Raw genomic sequence first — 23,351 nt, 5'->3', positions numbered from 1 at the left:
CACTGTATTTGGCAACTTCAAAAAACGATCTCATTTTTTTTATATTTTCAAGTTTTTTATTGATAATGCAAATATAGAAAATCATTGGAAACTACGGTCGCGACCTTTTAATACTTGGCGTTCCTTTTTTACTTTTTCAATTATTTTTTTTCTGAATTCAATTATTTTTAAGAGGTGGGACAATATTTATTTAGGAAAAAAAATACATTCCTCGTTTTCAACGAAAATTTTTAAAACGAAATGTTTCAAGTTGAGTGCTTTTTTCTACGTGACAAAAGCAATCAACACTATTGTACAGCCAATTTTTCTGTGTAGACGGACGAAAACTGTGCGGTTATGTTCATGTGAGTTGAAACCTTTAACAAGCAATAATGGCGACGATTTTGATTATCCATTCAGTAAATTCAATTTTCCAATGAAAGAGTGGGAAATTCCTATACAATGGGATGATATTTTAATTTTCTATTCCTTTTTTTGAAAAGCTCCATTTGTTTACTTGGAAAAATGATTTTTGAAATTATCTTCTTCTCATTCATGGATTCCATGTTGACATGGATACTGTCAATGGTTTGCAATGTCCAAGGAGATGTTTCCATGGTATTCAATGTCTAAAACCACAGCTTTATGGTTATCGGTGTCCAGTGATATTTTTTCATGGTCTTCTGTAACCTGTGAACCTGCCTCGTCAATGTAAACTATTAAATCGCAGATCTAGATATCGATAACTATGAGGAAATACATCGTAAACCATTGCACCGTTTACCTAAATATGGGGAAATATAAAATTGTCGAATATATATTGAAAAATACGAAGGCATCCAATTAGACGTCGAAAACAATAGAGCCATCGACCTAGATATCGAAAACCTTAGAAAAACTCACCGCACTATCGGAAACTATGAAGCCGTTGACTTTCATATCGGGAACCATGGACAAATTCACCTCAACATCGGAAACTATGGAGCTATCGACCGGGATAGTGAAAACTATGAAGTGGTCAACCTAGTCCACGAAAACAATGGGAAAACATACCTGGACATTGAAAACTACGGAGCCGTTGATTTAGACCTCGAAAAGCATGAAAAAACATACCAGGACGACGAAAGCCATGGAGAAATATACCTAGCCATCGAAAACCATGGAGCTGTCGACGTAGACATCGAAAACAATGGAGCCGTCGACCTAGACCATGAAAACCATGGAGAACCATAACCAAACATCGAAAACTATGGAATTGTTGACCTAGCATCAAAAGCCATGACGGAAAACACCTGGACCACGAAAACCATGAAGGAACATACCTAGAAGAAAACTATGAAGAAATATACCTGGACATCCGAAACCATGGAGGAATATACCAAGACATTGAAAAATATGTAGACACATACCTAGACATCGAAAAGTATGGAGTCATCGACCTACATCACGGAAATGATGAAGAAATATACCTAGAGAACAAAAACTATGTAAACTCAGACCTAGCCATCGAAAACTGTGGAACCATCAACTTAGACAACGAAAACCATGGAGAAACATACCCAGACATCGATAACTATGGAGCCGTCGACCTCGCCCACGAAAACCATGAAAAAAAAACGAAAACTATGGAGGGACATAACTAGACATTAAAAATCATGGAATAATACACCTGGACATAGAAAACTATGTAGAAACATACTTAGACGACGAAAGCCAAGGAGAAGTATACCCAGCAAATGAAAAGTATGGAGTTGTCGACGTAGACATCGAAAACCATGGAGGAATCTACCTAGACCACGAAAACCATAGAGAAACATATCCAAACATCGAAAACCATGGAGAAATATATCCAGCCATCGAAAACCAAGGAGGAATATACCTGAACTGCGAAAACCATTATGGAACATGCCTAGACATTGAAAACCATGGAATATACCTGGACCACGAAAACCATGAAGGAACATGGTTTTTGTGGTCCTTCATACTTGGTCATTGAAAACTATGGAGCCGTCAACCTTGACCGCGAAAACCATGAAGAAACATGCCGAGACACTGAAAACCATGGAGGAATATACCTAGACATCGAAACCCATGGAGGAATTATCCTAGACCACGAAAACCCGAGAGAAACATACTTGGACATCGAAAACTGTGGAGCCGTCGACCTCGACTGCGAAAACCATGGAGGAATCTCCCTGGATCACGAAAACCATGGAGAAACATATCCATACATCGAAAACCATGGAGGAATATACCTAGACATCAAAATCCATGGAGGAGTTATCCTAGACCACGAAAACCATGAAGAAACATGCTTAGACATCGAAAACTGTGGAGCCATCGACCTCGACTGCGAAAGCCATGAAGAAACATACCTAGACCACGAAAACCATGGAAGAATCTACCTAGACCACGAAAACCATGGAGGAATCTACCTAGACCACGAAAACCATGGAGAAATATATCCAGACATCGAAAACCCTGGAGGAATATACCTAGACATCGAAACCCGTCGAGGAATTATCCTCGACCACGAAAACCTGAGAGAAACATACCTGGACATCGAAAACTGTGGAGCCGTCGACCTCGACTACGAAGAAACATACCTAGACCACGAAAACCATGGAGGAATCTACCTACACCGAGAAAACCATGGAGAAACATATCCATACATTGAAAACCATGGAGGAATATACTTGGATCACGAAAACCATGAAGGAACATGCCTAGACATCGAAAACCATCAAGAAACGTACCTGGACCACGAAAACCATGAAGGAACACGTCTAGACATTGAAAACCATGAAGGAATATACCTAGACATTAAAACCCATGGAGAAATTATCCTAGACCACGAAAATCGTGGAGAAACATACCTAGACATCGAAAACTGTGGAGCCCTCGACCTCGACCGCGAAAACCATGAAGAGACATACTTAGACCACGAAAACCATAGAGAAATATACCTTAGACATCAAGAACTATGGAGAAATACACCTGGACATTAAAAACTATGGAGAAATACACCTGCACATTAGAAACCATAGAGGAATATACCTAGACATCGAAACCCATAGAGGAATTATCCGAGACCACGAAAACCATGGAGAAACATACCTGGACATCGAAACATGTGGAGGCGTCAACCTCGATCGCGAAAATCATGGAGGAATTTACCTTGACATCAAGAACTATCGAGAATTACACATGGACATGGAAAAACTATGAAGAAATACACTCGCACATTAGAAACCATGGAGGAATATACCTAGACATCGAAATCCATGGAGGAATATATCTGGACATAAAAAACTATGGGGTCGTCTACCTAGAAATCGAAAATCGCGATAGAATGTACCTAAACCTAGTCCTCCAAAACCCATGAGCTATCGCCCTAGACATCCTCGAAAAATCCAGCGGCGTCGACCAGAATTTTATATTTTTTTATTTTTATTATTTATTATTTAATGTTATTCGTATTATTTAATTTTTTTATTTTATTATATTTTTATCATTTTATATTATATATTGTATAATCTAATATATATATTATATTATATATATATTAGGGTAGCCCTTAATATGGGTAAAAAAAAAAATTGATCGCGCCGCCCCCCAAAACGGTTACAAATAATTAAAAAAAATCTACGCAAAGCCGTATTTTCTTCATTTTCTTCATTTCTTTTTTCTTCATGATTTAGTAATTTTTAAAAATGTTGTATTTCAGTGAAAAATGGTCGTATCGAGGTCTAAAAAAACGCATTTTGAAGCTTTAAGTTTCTAATTTCAAGATCTTATGACGAAAAAAATGCAGAGCTACATGTTGTGCGCAATTTTGAGAAAAAGTGCGAGAAAAAAACAGCAAATTCTTATGCTTTTTTATCAATTCCATAAGCGTAGATTTATTTTTTTCAACTAAGCCATGGTACGGACCGGATAGCTGGTTTATTAGGCTTCAATTTGCTTTTTTTAAAACTTGGGTAGGACCATTTTTTGCTGAGATGTTGAACTTTGAATGAAAAACTCTTTTGTCTTTGATCGACAATATCTTAGCAACCAATGGTCGCACAGGAAATTCAAGGGCAGTTCTGAAAATTGGAATAATGTCCTACAAGGTTCCGTTGCAATCTTGATGATCCATTTTTTATTCCATCCTTGTCGTGAATTTAAAAAAATAGGAAAAAAAAGGTAATTTATGGTTTTTCAGAAGCTCTCAATGTTGGAAGCCTTATGAAAAACAATCAATTTTCATCAAAAACTTTCGGATTTTTTTTTTGTATATTTCAACCTTATTTATGGGAAAAATGTAGAAAAAACTTGGAAATTTTTCATTTTTCATTTTTGTTATGATCATGACTCGTTTAACGTAAAAAACGTGACCCTCGAATTTGATTAATGTTTGATCGGTTGCCACGAAGAAACGATTGGTTAGATCGAAATGTAACTTCGGCAGAGTTTTTGGGGGTATATTCAGCTGTAAATGGCATACTCAACATCAGTCATTTCATGATTATTTGAAATTTGGCTATTGACTTTCTGAAAAACCATAAAATAAATTTTTTCCTATTTTTTTAAATTCACGACAAGGATGAAAGGAAAATTTCACCTTCAAGATCGCAACGGAATCTTGTAGGACATTTATTCCAGTTTTCAGAACTGCCCTTGAATTTCCTGTGCGACCATTGGTTGCTGAGATATCGTCGATCAAAGACAAAAGAGTTCTTCTTAATTCAAAGTTCAACATCTCAGCAAAAAATGGTCCTACTGAAGTTTTTAAAAAAGCAAATTGAAGCTTAATAAACTAGCTATCCGGTCCATAGCATGGGTAAGTTGAAAAAAATAAATCTACGCTTATGGAATTGATAAAAAAGCATACAAATTTGTTGTTTTTTTCTCGCACTTTTTCTCAAAATTGCGCACAACATGTAGCTCTGCATTTTTTTCGTCATAAGATTTTGAAAATAGAAACCTGAAGCTTCAAAATGCATTTTTTTAGACCTCTATACGACCATTTTTCACTGAAATACAACATTTTAAAAAATTACTAAATCATGCAGAAAAATTGATATTTAAATCCAAGTTCATGCTTACAGGCACGTCTTCCTCTTACCGGACATAGCTACGGCTTTGCGTAGATTTTTTTTTTTATCATTTGTATTATTTATATTGTCGAATATTGTGAATAATATCAGAAGCTTCTGAAAATCTTAAAAGAATCGATTTTCTTATAAGTCTCTGCCACCATAGAGTAAGAAATGACTAGCTTGCATGTGATTTTTTTGGATTTAAAAGCTTCTTAGAACAATTCCATAATGTTCAAATTTGGAGTTACTCATAAATTATTTATCCTTCGATTGATATCATAAATTTTAGTGCTGCACGTAACTCAAATGGTAACTTTTTCAATTTATTAGAAAATACTTGGCCTCAAATTGATATAATAAATTTTAATGCTGAACGTAAATTAGATGGAAATTTTTTAAATTGATTTAGCTGTTCGAATCATATAAGAAGAATGAGGCATTGGTTTTTCAATTGTTATTTGACTATTTTGACACTTTAAAAAATAGATACATATTAGTTTTTTTTTAAAGTTAATGTTTTTTCAAGATTTGTTAAATTTTTTTCGAATTGTTCCGTATTTTTTTTTTATAAAATAATTTTTTTGACAATTTTCAAAGAAAATTTTTTTTACAGTTTTTTTATGGATGGAATTATCAGCAAACGAGGGACCATCAATGTACTTGTCCCAACCTTTTTTTCCTAGGGGAATGTATATATAGCGATGTACGTGGAAGTTGTCGCGTCGCGACAACATCTATTGGAATTATTTTCGAAAAAGAGGTAACAGAAAATAAATATACTGCATTTTATTAATTTCTGCCTAGGACTATTTAGAACCGTTCTGAGAAAACGTAGCGCGCAACTTCCGTCAACTGTCAACTGTTCAAGTGAAAAGTGTCTCTCCTACGTCGTCATAGCCAACACAAGAGAAATAAAAAAACTTGATTTTTCAATGCCAATATACATTTGTTGAAAAGCTGCCAGAAAATTGTTTTTTTTTTATCATCACATATAGCACCGAACTGTGCATTAAGGATGTAAAAGCGGTTCGTACTAGTCATTAGACAGTCTTTGACCATATTTTTTCAAAGAAATTACCAAGGGAAATCATATATAGCACAATATTATTAAGAAATCTTGCAATGATTTTTTAATGGTAAATAATATTTAACATTCATTTCATTACGAAAAGGATTTTATGCACAAATTTCACAGAGATTAAGTTTTAAGCTTGGGCTATAATATACAAAAAAAATTAGAGTGCTATCTAAAATGGAGCCTAGTGCTCATACATCCTTAAGAATAAAGATCGCGCGAATCTAATAAAGATCGATCATTTCAACTTTAAGAGTTGACATTTCGAAATATGCTAGAAATATACACCGCGTGCATCTATTTTCGGAATTCTTATAGGATCTACCGTCTAGTTGTCGCGGGGAAACAATTAACGAAAATCACATTTTTTGAAGCCTTATACATATAGGCTCTTATGGCAGGCACACTCTCCCTATGCGACGATTTGGATTTGAGGAGGGTGGATCGTGACGTTACAATGTTGCCATGCTAAACCATGTTAAAAATATTAAGAATATCAAAATGATAAGAATTTCATAAATTTATTCTTTAAAAATATACAAGACAATATAGATTTTTTTAGATTTTTCTACCACATACCTCTCGAGTAATTGAGCACTAAAGTTCACGTGTATAAGCATAGAGTTTACGTATATACAGTTATACATCTCGTGTATAAGAACTTCGATTTAACGCTCAATTATTCGATAACCACGTGGTAAAAAAATTTGAAAAAAATTGTATTTGTATACTCGATGCCAAAGAATGTTATCACCAAATTTTATCAAATTCTCATTATTTTGATTTGGTGATCCACCCTCCTTAATGAAATAGGATCCTCTCAACTTTAGAGAGCTACAAACAAAAATAATAAAATATAATGTTTTTGGATATCAATGGAGAAACCCTTGTTATTGGTTAAAATGGAAATGGAGAAAAAAAACACTTATTTGAGGTTAAGGAGTTTCGGTATACAAGTCTAAATATTAAGAAATTGATCAAATTTGGTGATAATGTTCTTCAACATTAAGTGCGAAAACACAAATTTTTTTTAAATTTTCTTCTTCTTAGTTGTCGAGTAATTACGCATTAAAGCAGATTTCTTATGCCCGGAATGTTCAAGAGACTCGGTACTTATATATACGGAAACGCTATACGTATACACGTGAACTTTAGTGATCGATTACTCGATAACTGTGTAGAAGAAAAATCTTAAAAAAATTGTATTGTCAAATTTGGCACTAAAGAATATGTTCAACAAATTTTATAAAATTCTGAACTTTTTGAAATTTTTTATGTTTTTAGCACGGTTTAGTATGGCAACATTGTATCGCCTGGACCGAAACTCCTTAACGACTAATAACGACATAAACAGTGGAAAGGTTTGACAACACCATGAGCATCTGGTTTGAAACATAGATATAGTATATATGCATTCGCATATATACGTAGAAAATGGCTATTTTGAAAAAGCAAAAAGAAGTTCAATTGCTTTTTTGAATGATGCAAGCAACGTAGCATCTTCTTCCTTATAACGTAGCATGAAATCCACGTGTCTTTTTTCAGATCTTTTTTCAATCTCATTTATATTTTCTTGTTGCCTTTGGATTTTCTGCCCGCCATTTTGGCTCTTTCTCTTCTCAATCTTCAGTTTTCTAGAGCTGGAACAATAAGCATGAAAACAACACACTGCCACGCAAAACACTTTCGTGGGAAAAACCTGAATTTGTTTTCATTTCTTCATTTTCGCCAACTCAATATCAACAAAATAATAAGGTGACTCGTATAAAAAAATTACGACGAAAACTTCGTCATTTTTTTAGTTTTAGAACTTTGAAATGTACAAAAAAAGCGTTCTCTCAATAAAGGGATAGAAATAAAATAATCATGCTATATGCGCAGCACACAGAAGTAAATTTTTATTTTCAGGATCAGGGTCGTCTCACGACTTTGGTTCGGATCAAATGAAAAAGAAAACAAAAGTATTTCGAGAAAAAAAGAGGTACTACCTTCAATAGCACGCAATAAAAATCCATGACAGTAATGATAAGATGAAAAAATAAGTTGGTATCTGAGGATCAGCAGAGCGAAAGATTTATCACCGTTATTTTGCCCATATATATATGTATATAGGTATGTTCACAAATAAACTTGAAAATTCGAAAAAGAAAACATTATCACTCTCGTGATTACGAAGGTTCAAACGAGTCGACGTTTCATTCCATCTAGAATCTATATGTATATGGATGCGTGTTTTCACGGGTGCGTGCGTGCGAGCTTGAACCCGTAGGTTCAGGGCATACGTACGGCCGTACGACAGAGTTGTGCATTTGACACTAAAAATCATCTGTATTCAAAATATCATTACTCTGGAAATCACGCGATAGTATGAACACACGCGAGATGAGTTTAACATAGCAATGTATTCGCATTGTAAAAATCGAAGGGATCGGAAAGAATTGAAAAATAAAAAAATTGAAGAAAGTCGGAGAGGAAAAGACGGGAAATGGTCAAATACGAACCTTTTGTTAAAGGGACGGACCCTTACGGCTACCTTCACCGAAGCCATTTTTGTGCGTTATTTACGGTCATGGACTGCCAAATAAGCCCACTACGAACTCACACGATTTCCTGGCACATATTTATCTCTATTTTGTATACATATATACACACACACACGCGACATGCACATACCTGCATACAAACATGCGCATGAATATATGTATAGGTATAGAAAAATGCGTGTGTACATATACGTATACAAAACGAGTTTCTCTCCACGAACGGTTATATTACGTAGTAAAATCCACCAAACAGTTTGAGGAATAGAAAATGAATAAATAATATTAAAATCCGCGTTACGCGAATATGCATCGCCTTTGACGGGCGTCGCAATCCACTGCCACTCTGTACATCGCCGCTTCGCTAAGGCCATTAATCCGAGACTGCACTATCACCATCACCACTGTCACCATCGTAAAAATTCTTACATTAATTTTTCAAATTAATGTATTATACTCTGTCGAGTTACATTCGCGGTAGCCGAACAAGCACTGAATCTATCGAACCATTGAACTGGATCGACGACTTGTCGTTTAGCCTGCTACTCTCCTCCCTAGTGCACTCCGCTTTGTCCGTTATAGACATATTGCGAGGTGCGAGAAGAGAAAACAATAATAATACAACTCATTGCTGTCAAACGAGAACACAATCGTGAATTATGATTGGTTAAAAATGACGGCGATAAAAGGCTGCGCGGGGGCGTGCAACTGTCGGTCTGCGATCTGCGACTGCGTTTACACCGATTGCTCGGTCGGTATCAAATTTTTTATAAACCAGCATGTGGCGTGACCTGCTGGGAGCTCTCGGGAATCTTTCAGCATATATGACATATATACATACTTTCCAGACGCCTCGTAAGGCCCACTACACACGGTCCGTGCACACGGTCAATACTATTGCACAATAAGTTTGTATGGTGCGCCATAAATTTAAGATAGCTCAAACTTCTGTTCAATTATTGCGCAATGTTTCAATACTACATCTACACGTTCAATAATTTTGTGCAATCACCTATATTGCGCAATATTATTGACCGTGCGTAGCAGGCCTAATGGTCACGTAGAAAGAAAATGAATACAGCTTAACCACTATATACGAAACAGATGTTATCGACAATCGGTATGATTAAATGAGACCTTTACAGTTGACGCTTTTTGAAACCTGACTGAAACAAAATATAATAGTATTCCGCAATTGAACTTGTCATGGATCGATCCTCCCCCCACTTTTCATATTGTATATGGAACACATGGGAGAAAGAAAATCCAAAATAAGCGATAGAACTATGAGTTTGTATAGCGAAAAGTCGGGGAAGTTGACACATGGCAGCAAAATGATCTGAAATTATAGAATGCTTCGTGGCGCGGAAGTGTAAGAAAAATGCGAGGCAGCGTTGACTGTATACGCTCATTATTTTTGTAATTGTATAGTGAGCATCACATGAGCATATATAATTTTCGATATTCGGATGTATTGCGCGTGAATGCATGAATTTCGTTCGTGGAATGTGTTTTTTCGCTTCGGAGCGTTAAAAATTTGATTAGTTTTTCTGCACTTGAATAATAACCCTGCGCATGCGTACATTCACGATATGGTTATACCATCTATGAGCCATCGATAGAAACATTATTCGTGATATTATAGCGTTGGCTGCTATATTGCTTGTTGTGTGTGTTCTGCTTGGCAGTCTGCTCTGCTTTGGCTTTGTGCTACCTGGTGGCTGTGGATGGCTAACTGAGAATTGTACGGATGTTGGTAAAGAAGAATCCGCCACAGCTGTGGTGTGAAAAGAATGATTGAGGGATGCGTTTCGTCTCAGGTACAGTGGCAGACTCATCAGTAGGGCTGATGCCAACTGTACAATACCCCAGAAGCTGTGGATGCTGCATGGGATAGGATGTGTTATATACTGAATGAGAGCCTGTCGAAGCGTATACGAGAAAGTTGTAGCCTCGTAGCGGTGGTTGCGTGAGTTACATGGAAAGCCGCAATATACGTCGCTGTTTGCTGCTGCGGCCTGTGGTGGTGGCGGCGGCCAATGTGACTAGGGGTTCAGAGAGACAAGGGAATTTTTCATAGCTACGGAACACGCCGTTCTTACAAACGACAACGACAAACGAACGTCAGTCCGGTCAGTCCCGTCAGTCGGGTTGAGTCGGTTGGTTATTTCCAGGCATGTCGGTTTTTACTTCTTGTATCGAAAGATACAACGAAGGAGCATCGTGTCTCTCAGTATATCCCGAAAACACTTTTCTAACCGTCATTTCCAAATCGTTTTTCTTTCCGATTCTCCGGTCCGTGAAAAACAAACAACATCGTGTCGTTTTTACTCTCATTTCTTTCGCGAATAGACCAAACGTATGACGCCGAAAAAGATTTGTAATGAGAAAAAACCACGCTACCGTGTAAAAATAGTGCATCGAAGTTTTTTTCATTCGCGAATTAAACGGAAATAACTCGTGCGACATTCGTGAAAACAGGATATACATGTCATCCGCGTTAGTAAAATAATAATAATAATAATAATAATAAAAGTGGAGTGAAGAAAATAGTGGACAAGGACTGTTTCAAGAGGATTTAAAATTTGATCGACGTTGCTTTCGGGAAGGGTGGATGTTTGTTCGAGCTCAAACCTGCCCGGTCACGCGCCCTAGCATGGTTGCCAAGCACTTTAGCCAGGGTAAGCACCCCCGCCTTTCTCGAAAAATTCCAATAATATATCATTGTATCTTCGCGGTCTTGCAATCTTATCCTCAATATTATCTTACACCTTTCAAGCTCCGATGGCTCAATCAACGCATGAGATCGCATGGCAAGCTTATTAATAATAATATGTTCTCCGGTATACACTGACAGAATCATGTTCTGTCATATGTTGGCATTCTTCATACTGCCAAAAACCTTTTTTCCAAGGTGATAGTTAAGGAGTTTCGGTACAGGCGATACAATGTTGCCATGCTAAACCATGCTAAAAACATAACAAATTTCAAAAAGTTCAGAATTTTATAAAATTTGGTGAACATATTCTTTAGTGCCAAATTCGACAATACAAATTTTTTAAGATTTTTCGTCTACACAGTTGTCGAGTAATTGATCACTGCGGTTCACGTGTATATAAGCATAGCGTTTCCATGTATATAGGTATACATTCCGGACATAAGAAATCTGCTTTAATACGTAATTACTCGATAACTATGCAAAAGAAAATTTTGAAAAAAAATTGTGTTTTCGCACTTGATAATGAAGAACATTATCACCAAATTTGATCAATTACTAACTATTTAGACTTTTGTACCATACATCGTTAACAAAACAGAGGTCTACTCTGCTCCGTGCTATAGTACTGCTGAACATGGGATTTTTGAACGAATAACGATATGACCTTTTTCAGAACCAGATATCTGAAAAGTAAAATACACTCTTCCAAGGTCCGGCTATATAGTTGCGAGCCAACAGCGTTATCACCTGTTTTTTATTTTTTATTTTCAAAATTGATTCTTAAGACTAGTCTCTAAGAATCGGTCTTCGTGCATTTATGATAAGAAATCTCCGTTTTCACGGTGACAGCAATCTCCGACGAACGTCGGTGATTGCAAGTCAAAAATTCCTCGAGTTTTTCCGGTTCTAGAGAAGCGTACTTGTGGAGTGACGATGATCATCTTGCTACAGAAAATATGATCCGTATAAGCATTGTAATTATGACCTTGAAATTTGCAACGTTGGAGTCCTATGAAATGATCTAAAAAAACTCCAATAATTTCAGTAATTCTCCAATTTCGTTCCCTGCCTCATTTGCAATTCGTAGTTTTTCAGCTTATAGCGATGCTTCGTGAAATAAAAAATTGGTGAATTACAAATGTTTTTTTTTGTTTATTCCGTTGGACTCCAACGTTGCTAACTTCAGCGTCGTTTGTAATTTGCGAAAATTTCTGATGTCAGTCAGGCAATTGAAGGCAAGGAATTCGAGGAATAGCCGGTCGAAGAGGTTCAAAGGGAAAAAGTACATTTTTGCTCTAATAATGCGAGCGGTGCGCGAGGCGGATTCATTAGTAAGAACTCGCTAGGAAAATATTGAGAGGCGAATTCTTAATCGTGCTTTTCATTGTTTGAATACATGCACGGAAGATACGATGAAAATGCGCGTTGCTCGAGCAGCCAACTTAATGCTGAGGCTTCGTCGCCGCGCATATTTTTTATTTTGTGCGCGTTGCGTGCGCGCGCGCGCGCGCGTGTGTGTGTGTGTGTGTGGGGGTGTGTGCGCGCACGCGTGTGTACTCCCGATGGCGCGTTGGACATTCCCGGAGAACGTAGCGCGCCGCGAAGTTTGCTCAGGATACACGCATTATGCGCGGCGATAGTCAACGACCGGCAGGGGAACGAAAGACCGACTGCACATGAATTCCATGAATTATTATGACACATGCGAATAGCGCATTGTTGTTCTCACTTGCTCACTCACCTTGCTGTTTACGCGCAAGAGGTCAGATGTAATATTTTCTTATATTTCGCCATAAACGTATGATGCTCGCGCGCTCAACGAGCCACGCGATACTCGATCACAGTGCGATGGACGTATCACGCGATCCGCAAGAACTCGGCAGAATCTCCTCGCGGCGATTCCAATCGAAAGTTGAACAAAGTTGTGGAGTGGATGACATATGCACTCCCGTTGCTGCTAATCCGAAATTTCGTATAGGAAAGGCAAATGATTTTCTCCAATTTTGTCAATAACAACGGAAAGTTGGTTTTTCAAAAGCATCATTGTATTTGCATAGACTAAATTGTATAACGACATTGGACGTGCACTCATACAGGAATTTACGAATTTTTCCTGCATGAAAACAGATTTAGTTCGACGGACAAACTTCTTCCTTGAGTCTGTTCGCCTTTCGGCAGTCGAATCTCTACTAGGAGACTTTGGTGTGTCCGTCCAATAGATCTAGACCGTACACCCTGACGATGCGGTGTACTCGAGCCAAGACATAGTTAAAAGAATTAATGTATCGAAACTGATGACGAATGATGACGCGATTGAGAGAGTCTATCGCATCGATTGCTGTTGCTGTTTCAACATGGAATCACCTCCGAACCAGCCCCCCCCCCCCCCCCTTCATCCGAAATGCATTTTCGAAAGAAAAAACATTTTTGATATTGTATTCTCTACTCGACTAATTGCGTCTACCTCCGTGTTCAATCCGTCCTTCGCTCGAGTGTTATATTGGAGTGTTGGAATGGTGGAAAAAATATTATTATAGGGGAGCTGGGCAAAATGAAATCGCTTGGCGCGCGTCAAGGGTATGGATCGGCTGATGCCGATTTGATCGCCGATTTTCTGAATGAAAATTTTTCGACACCAAGATTACTACGAAGCTACTACGTCAGGCTGCGCAAAACAATGATAAAAATCGGCTAACGCGCGAAAGCTATCACAAAGGTACTCACACATCCGATTCGCAGTGTATGGTCATTCCATCCGGTCCGAGTCCGTCGATGTGATTTTCCGTCAACGATGTTTTATTTTCCACTTTTTGCATGATTCGGTTTGACGATTTGACGTATTGCTGCTATATGCGTCACTTCGGATGATCGAGTCGCTTTTTTTTTCTTTCCTGTTCTTCTACAACGTCGTCGATAACTTTACTATATAGCCTTGGGTCGAGTCATTGACGCATTACTCCTTATCGTTGAACTCGATGCTCGTTGAAATGGCCACGTAAGTCGTCTAGAAGTATGAAAAATATAAAAAAAGAGCTTCGGGTATACCCAGTTATAAGCTTTTCCAACACAACGTTTTGTTTTCATATTTCACTTGGTACTAAGAAAGGCAGCAGATTCGTTGACAGAAATCTCATTGGAGAAGATCAATTACCCGATTGACTCGTGAGTTTTTTTCAGTTTTCGTGCCAAAACTGGTACGAGCCAGTAAGTTACCGAAATACAAGAAATTTTATTTCTTGAGGTTTTCGAGGCTCTTGATTCCTTTCCCAAACTTATTTTTTACTTACAATTACCTACCCTTGACGGGGGTGAAAATAAGGATTGAAAGTGAAAATTTCAAATTTTTCAATGGCATGTTTTTACGTCATATTACATAAAAATTCCAAGTTTCTTAATGACGCCGAAGTTTGCAACGTTGGAGTCCAACGAAATGATGTCAAAAAACCCTCCAATAATTCCAGTTATTCTCCAATTTCGTTTCCTGCTGAATCTGCAGTTTGAACTTTTTCAACCTGCACCGATACTTCGTGAAATAAAAAATTGGTGAATTACAAATGTTTTTTTCGTTCATTTCGTTGGACTCGAACGTTGTAAACTTCAGCGTCGTGTTTTTTAGGACACTAGACTAAAGAGTTGAAATAAAATAAATTTCGCTACCTGCAAAGTGGTGATAAATAAGGGTTGAGGGTGAAATTGTGAGATTTTTCACTTGTAAGTTTTTATGCTATATGACAGGAAAACTGACGTTTTTAGGACACTAGACTCCTTTATCGAAATAAAACGACGCTGGAGTTTGCAACGTTGGAGTTCAACAAAATGAACGAAAAAAAGATTAATAATTCATTATTTTTTTATTTCACGAATTATTGATGTGGCTTGAAATATGACGAATTGGAAATTTGGCAGGAAACAAAATTGTAGATTTACTGGAATTATTTGAGAGTTTTTTTAGACCATTTCATTGGACTCCAACGTTGGAAACTTCAGCGCCGTGAAATAAAACTACATTTGCTATCTTCAAAAGGGTGAAAAATAAAAATATATGCCATTTTTCATAAAAACTCTACTTTTTTTTTATGACACTAGACTCATTTTTCGGAAAAAAAAATCAATTCGTTACTCTCAAAGGGATGAAAAATTAGGATTCTCTGAATTGTCACCTTGAAATTTCAAATTGGCTAAATGGGTTATTTTCTCAATGGGAAGATTTTATGCTATGTTTCATAGAAACTCTACTTTTTTAGGGTACTGCACGCTTTTATTCGGAGAAAAAAATCAGTTCCCTGTTCTCTTTAGTCAGTTGATCGGTATTGTATAATGTACAAATTCGAAAAACTATCAGTTGTCGAGCGATTTTAATAAAAATTGGTTTAACAACCGTTTTTTGGGGGGCTTTGTCCAAACAACGAGATAGTATGACACAATTCAAAGTGTCAACCGCAAATAGCGTCATGTATCATCACTTTCGAGACACTGGATACATATATTTCCTAAAAGACTTGGAATTTTCATGTCATATAGCGTAAAAACTTGCAAGTGGAAAATCTAAAAATTTCACCGCTTTACAGGTAGCGAGTTTTGTTTTATTTCGATAAAAGAGTAGTGTAGTGCTTTAAAAAACGTATAGTTTTTATTGTAATATAGCATCGAAACTTCGCATTGAAAAATCTGAAAATTCCACTCTCAATCGTTATTTTCCACTCCTTTGCAGGTACCGAATTTTGTTGTATTTCAATAAGAGTCTAGTGTCCTAAAGAACTTAATTTTCATGTCATATACCATAAAAACTAGAGAATACAATGCCCATTGGAGCATCGAAACTCTAGAAAAGTACTGTTGAATTTTTTTTAAGTGATAAAAAAACAAAAAGATACATAAAGAGTCCTGATTCGAAATAATAACTAAAAGAAGGTTTAATAAGATAAAAACATGTAAATTTTCATTTTGAATAGCAGCGAACTGTCGAAAGTTTATTAGGTGCGCATGAGATCAATTTGTCATGGATTTTTGTGGAGTAGCAGCATTTATCCGTACTCACCGAAGTGACGAGAGCAACGTAGAAAATTACATTGCAGAATTTTTTTTTCAAATTCAACCCCCAGTTTCACTCCAAATGAATAATAAAAAAAAAAATGTGAAAAAACTGCGGCCTGTGAGATGACGGGAAGGGCAAGCACGGATTTGATCAAGAAAAAGCAATTCATGTTACAGTCATGTTTTTTTTCCATGTGCAAGTAGTTTTTTTTGTAGAAACTATTTAGTTACTCTTGTGATGATGCAAGGTTATCGAAATTATCAACCGAATACGTAAGAAATTAAGAATTTATCAAAACCACAAAATGAGAGGTGTTAAGATTTTAAAACTAAATTGATTAGAAAATCACATGTATAAGTGCATGATTTTTTTTCCGTGAAATTTCTTCACAGTAATATCTTTGCAGGAAAATGAAAATTTCAATACAAGAGAAAGACACTGAATAATTCTTCAAGTTTCGAATATTTTTATTTTCCGAACGGTAAGTTAAGTTTTTTTCGCTTTAAGGCTATTTCGTTTTCAATTATGCTTCGATACTTCAGTTATTTTCTATCTTCTTCCACTCACCTGGATGTAACAAAATGGTAATCGTATGAAATCCTAGAGATAAAAAATGGAAAACTAGCATTTATGAGAAGTTTGATTTAACGATTCTCAAAAATTTTTCATAACGAAAGAGTAAATGTTTTATGTCTCAACAAATATTAATCTGAGCGATTTAGTTTATGAGACTTTTTTTGTAATAAATTGAATTTCCTACAAGTTCTTCATTCACATTTTTTTCATAAATCCAGTAACTTATGAAATAACGTCAAAAAAATGAGAATTTTTCGCAAAAATCAGATTTAGCAACCCGTACTGTCTTATACGTAGGAATATCATGCACGCACACAACAACGTATCGCTCATCGAGGAAAGTTCGAGAACATTTCAAACTATCGAAAATCAAACGGCTTGTAGATCATCGACCACCGTGCTACAATTGCAGGAAATTCCCGTCTTAAGGGATGTCTTAACCTTATGAAATTCAATGTTTTCCAGCTTATTTCGATCGAAACAGCGTCTCTTTATGTTATTACCTGTCGCGATATTCATTATATTCGGGCCAGGGGTTATTAAAAATCAGTTGTGACGAGTCTGTCACCAAGATCGCGAAAAATCAGGAAGGGAGGGGCGGTAATGAGAGCACCGGTTAACGAGAGTCCAACGATTTTGTTAGATTTTCGGTGAACGTTGAGCGGGACACATGTGTCAAACGGTAAATCAGTTCATCTTTCTCTTGCTTTCTCGCGGTCGAGTTGGTCAGTGGGCTGATTTATCCCGTCAGTTTTTCTTTCGTAATTTTTTTAGAAAATTGCGTGTTTGATTACGGGACGTCTTTGCTACGCGCATAGAGTTGAAGCGAAGTAGCTTTCGTTAGAAACGGGTATAAGAACGGTAGTATCGTGGCTGAATCCGGAAATCTCTCCCGTTAAATATTTTCCGCTGTGTGTTAATTGTTTTTATGTATTGTTGGAAGGTTCGGAAAATATTCGCGAGTAAATTCGGAGTGAGATTCGCGAAATGAGAAACGTGTGAGTGACCAAGAAGAATTTCGTAGTTTCCTCAAAGCTTGGCTGGACCACCGATTGAGGGTGTTCAGTGAAAATATTATACGCCGTCAATAATTGCGGGATCGGAAGTCTTGCTGAAATTAATCCTTCAAGCGAGTAGTTCCGCGAATTGGAATACAGGCTCGTATCATCTTGTGAGAGTGTGTAGGCTTCCTGGTTGTATGGGAGTGAGTGTAACTGTTCTCGCGAATATTCACCGAATCTAGATTTCTCGTCAATTCCTTGCTTTCCTTTAGCCTGTTCGAGAGATATTCTACGCATTTGGTCATATAACCGTCGCATATCGATTGTTATTTTATAAAGTGAAGTTGGTTTGACACTTCGGACTAGTGTCATGTCATGAGTCATTTTTAACCCGTTAAAAATGACATGTCCTGCCGTAGCCGAACGCACATATATGACACATTATATATGAGCGATGCAGCTGTGGCATGAAGTGGGGATAGGAATCGGGGATCGGAGCAAATGATTTTATGGAACACTTTATAAAATTTATAACAAAACAAATAAAGTACTCATTCATCAAATTTTATAAATATTTACTTTTTACTTGAGATTTTTTTTCTGCTTGAGATTTTTCTGGAGATATTTTCTTGGAGATTTTTCCGATCAATCTCCCAGAGATTTTGCTTGAGATTTTTCTGGAGATATTTTTTTAGAGATTTTTGTGGTAAATCTCCCAGAGATTCCATTTGAGATTTCTTTGGAGATATTTTCATTGAGATTTTCCTGGTTATCTCGCAGAGATTCCATGAGAGACTTTTCTGGAGATATTTTTCCGGAAGTGCTACCGGTGAGTCTCCTATAAATTATGCTCTAGATTTTTTTGAGATTTTTTTTGCGTCTTCACAAGCATCTCATCCAAAAAATATCAAACGAGAGTCCAAAAAAAAACTCAAGCAGAATCTCCGAGAGATTTATCAGGAAAAAACAAAATAGCTCAAAAAAATATCTGTGCAGAAATTCTAAGAAAAATGGAGTTCGAAGACAAATCATCACGAAAATAAATAGCTTCGATTGTTATTTTGATTCAACACAATTTTTTTTAGCGTTCGTATTCATTTATTTCATTTTATGTGACATTCCGATAGCACCTCCGGAAAAATATCTCCAGAAAAATCTCATATAGAATCTCCGGAAGATAACCAGGAAAATCTAAATGAAAAAATCTCCAACAAAATATCTGCGTAGAACTTCCGAGAAAATATCTTCAGAAAAATCTCAAGCAGAATCTCTGGGAGATACACCAGGAAAATCATAATGGAAATATCTCCAGAAATTCTCAAATAAAAAGTAGATATTTATAAAATCTGATCAATGTGTACTTTATTTATTTTGTTACAAATTTTATAAAATGTTCCATAAAATCATTTGCTCCGATCCCCGATTCCTATGCCTACTTCACGCCACAGCTGCTCATATATATGTCTGTTCGGCTACTGCAAGACATTTCATCTTTAGCCGGTTAAAAATGACCCAAATTGATAGAATATCTCTCGAATAGGCATTAAGGAGTTTCGGTACAGTAAACCAAAATGCTTAGGTTATTTTGAAATTTTTTTCATATGTTCGTCGATAATGTCAAAAGGCTCACCTGCAAAAATTGAGATTGATTCACAACACAGTTTTTGAGAAATAAATTTTTTTTATGAAGCATTTTAACACGGGATTAGATGGCACAAACCACATTTTTTTTGTCATAATTTAAAAAATGCTTACACATTAAAAAGAAAAACACCAACTTCCACGTTGTATTAAACTGATAATTGTGTCAAATTTTCAAGAAGATTCTCTGCATAGTTTGTTAGACTTTCGTAAAAACAAATTACTAACTGCTCATTTTCCATCGACTCGCCACGGTCGAAGAAAATAACGGCAACTTTGCATTATGTCAGGATCGGCGCGAAATTTTAAACAGTCAATTGGAGTGGATAGATGAGGAGGTTATATGTATCGTATGAAACCGAGCAATATTCATATTTTGTCCAACCTCTGTCTGTTTCACTCTTTTATCATGAACAGCTTCGGTCACCCATTTGCTTTTCCACCGTTTTTTTGGCATCATTACGATAATAACAAAAAAACAATTCAACACTACTGACAAAATGATCGCGAGGTTGAAACTTTGAGACCGAGATTAGATTGTCCACACAGCTGTTCGAGAAGACCCGTCGACAGAACAGGCCGGTCACTACACGCGAAACGAAACACGACGGAGCAATCCCGCGGTTGTCACGTTCGCGTCAAATTTTTCGATAATTTTTAGAAATAACATAAAAAATATCCATAATATGTAAAGTAAACTATAACATTCATCATTATAGAAAACATGGATGGGTACATAATTACACACATATTATTCATAATAAAGCCTACTCTTAATAATTAAAAGTGAGAGTGTAGAAGGTGGCGCCCTGCTAGAATACAATGGATTTGCCACCCTGATCCTCCCCAAACATAAGCTGTACTGAAACTCCTTAATGGAAAGCAGGTACATCTTAATTAGAAAAATAAGTGACGAAATAGGTTTTGTATTCAAATAAATATATTACAAAATGAAATTTGTAGTGTTCAATTTTTTTTTGTTAATTAAGTTTGCCTTCGCCCATTCCGCTGATCGCCAAGCCGGCAAAAATCATCGGGTCTTTTATGTGCATCGTGTCGCTCTGACAACTGGCGCCCATGAAAATAACATCCTTTTCTAAAAATCAAATGATGCAAATGAATTGATTCGATTTTGTGATAGCTAGGAAATTTCGGTTACAATATCAATAGATATGTATTTTGTATATCTATATTGATATATTTAAACCAGAATGAGAGCGCCGCGTAAGCGTTGTCAACGTTTCAAAACATATTGTTAAGGAGGGCTCCGTGACGGAATGCCGAGGTTCTGTGGGTGCAGAAGCGGGGCACCCCCTTTTTTTTAAATACGCATATTTGCGATAATACAATGAATTATAAATGTATTATTGGTAATTTAATACAGATTAAGTAATCAATTGCCCATTGATAAATGAAAACCAAAAAATTGGAACAATTTGACGGTACGATACTGCACACAAAAATATAGCCACGCCGTAATTCTCCATCTCACTCTGTCCGCGGATTTCCTTTTCACATTTATAACCCCGAGTACTCCGAGTTAATGGTGCTTCAAATGCTGCGTATGCGTTTCAGCGCTGTACTGAACATCTGATTTTTGCCACGCTGATGAGTCATCTGACAGTTACGAAACGTCTCAGAACTTCGAGTTTTTAGACAATTTTAGACAACAGTTTTAATATTTTTTTAGACAAGTAGATGACCCGATTTTGTTTCTATTGATTTTCCATGATTTTTTTGTCTTAAATGGTCGATGAACCGCATTTGCAATTTTGCATACGTCAATATCAGTAATTCAACTATAAGATACTAGAAAATCTTTTTTTCTGGCATGCAAGCATTCGCGATTAAGCCTCCTTAATACACGAGACAAGTGCGCCGCCGTATACCTATTCTCTCGTCGATCTTTTTCCTTTCATTCGTTTACATTCTCTTCTTGTTTCGCTGTTCGAATCAGCTAATCAGCATGCTGTAATCACCTCGGTTAACGGCACATGCGACGAGCCCGTGAAATCCAGACATTTTTCTCTGTACAGCTTCATTTTTTATTATAGTCGGTCGCGGTCTTCTCTTCTCACCACTTCCTTAGCCCTTGAAGATAGGAGATGTTTTTTTTTGCACGATTTAAGGAAAGTGGCTAGACTCGTCAAAATGATAAGAAATTGATGACGCTGAAGTTTCCAACGTTGGAGTCCAACGAAATGATCTAAAAAAACTCTCAAATAATTCCAGTAAATCTCCAATTTTGTTCCCTGCCGAATTTCCAATTCGTAATTTTTTAAGCCGCATCAATAATTCATGAAATAATAAAATACTGAATTATAAATCTTTTTTTCGTTCATTTCGTTGAACTCCAACGTTGCAAACTTCAGCGTCCTGAAATTGATCAAATTTGGTTATAATGTTCTTCAACATCAAGTCCGAAGACACAATTTTTTTCAAAATTTTCTTCTGCTTAGTTATCGAGTAATTACGCATTAAAGCAGATTTCTTATGCCCGGAATGTACACCTATATGTATGGAAACGCTATGCTTATACACTTGAACTTTAGTGATCAATTACTCGATAACGGTACAGAAGAAAAATCTTAAAAAAATTGTATTGTCAAATTTGGCCCTAAAGAATATATTCACTAAATTTTATTCAATTCTTATCATTTTGAAATTTTTAATGTATTTAACATGGTTTAGCATGGCAACATTGTATCGTCGGTAGCCACCCTCCTTAACCATAATTAACAATGAACTCTTTCATTCAATGATACTCTAAATTCAATGATACTGAATTTAATTTAATTAATTTAATCATTGAACGATTGAATCAAATTTGAATTTAACATAACGGCTTATACGCAGGTGTAAGACCAAAAAAAACGTTTTTTACGAATTTTTTCGGGAAATGGATTTCATTTGACCAAAACGAAAAGTATTAAACAGTGTAGTGGCATCCTTTAGATTTAGATTGGCATTTTTTATTAAAAAAAAAAAAATCATTAACATTGCTCCTGTAGAAAGCCTTATGAAGGTCCTCAAAAAAAAGTGCAAGTGAGCACAAGTGAGCAAAATATCTCCGGTAAAATCCTTGTAAAAAAAAAATAGAAACAAATTATCGGAAATCTTATTTCTTCGACCAATACCCGAAGAATATATTTGACAGGGTTGTGTTAAAACTGCAGACTTGACGTTGAAATGCTTTCTATGCCAATTGAAATCCATCAATTTTGTTCTCAATTCAGTTGTCACGAGTCTGAACCTTTTTCCAAAAAATAAATAAAGTGGACATTGTAGCCGAAGTGAAATAACTTGGATGGTACGGCCTGAATATTGCACGCATTGAACAACGCGCTCAGGAAACGGATGGAGAGATTCGAGTCTTTGAGCGATAAATAAATGGGTAGAGAAATACTTAAATGATAGAGGGAATGCGAGAATGAGAGAGACGGCGGCGGCGAAGGCTAGAAGGAAACGGGCAAATACGGAGGAGGGATGGGTGGTTTTTTACACACGCACAGAAAGTGATAAACACATGTTGCAAAAAGCATAACTCGTCGGAGAAAGCTCAGCAGCCGCGAGCTCAATTCTGGCAACAAGAACCTTGGGTGTTGCATGTTAAATTACGTTCTACAGCAAAATCGTATTTTTCAATCGTACTGCACGTTTTATTTGCAAAAAATTCTTCTAGCACCTTATCCCGTGAGCCC

At 36.5% G+C, this 23,351-nt stretch overlaps 2 protein-coding genes across 7 annotated transcripts in view; one reads left to right on the top strand and one right to left on the bottom strand.

Moving 5' to 3' along the window:
- Klp98A (kinesin-like protein 98A) overlaps positions 1 to 9,289 on the bottom strand; it is a 28,608-nt gene extending 19,319 nt beyond the window's left edge. The window contains exons 1-2 of one of the 2 annotated variants that reach the window (XM_043416363.1): positions 8,868 to 9,289; positions 8,640 to 8,748 (exon numbers count right to left, since the gene is read on the bottom strand). In XM_043416363.1, the coding sequence (XP_043272298.1) occupies positions 8,640 to 8,686 (47 nt within the window). In that variant the 5' untranslated portion in view covers positions 8,687 to 8,748; positions 8,868 to 9,289. Of the gene's footprint in view, positions 1 to 8,639 lie in introns of both variants that reach the window. The other variant, XM_043416364.1, reaches the window with a different exon arrangement.
- Positions 9,290 to 10,774: 1,485 nt separating this feature from the next.
- The window catches only part of Myo81F (Myosin 81F), a 60,755-nt gene continuing 48,178 nt past the window's right edge, over positions 10,775 to 23,351 (top strand). For all 5 annotated transcript variants that reach the window (XR_006260582.1, XM_043416149.1, XM_043416147.1 and 2 more), the window contains exon 1: positions 10,775 to 11,359. Coding sequence is in view for 4 of the 5 variants with exons in the window: in XM_043416149.1 (XP_043272084.1) it covers positions 11,293 to 11,359 (67 nt within the window). In the remaining variant the exon portion in view is untranslated. The remainder of the gene's footprint in view (positions 11,360 to 23,351) is intronic.

This window comes from Venturia canescens, chromosome 4 (assembly GCF_019457755.1).
Source record: "Venturia canescens isolate UGA chromosome 4, ASM1945775v1, whole genome shotgun sequence".
Classification (NCBI taxonomy): Eukaryota; Metazoa; Arthropoda; class Insecta; order Hymenoptera; family Ichneumonidae; genus Venturia; species Venturia canescens.
Note: the sequence above shows the minus strand (reverse complement) of the source record. Positions and strands in the feature narration are given on the sequence as shown.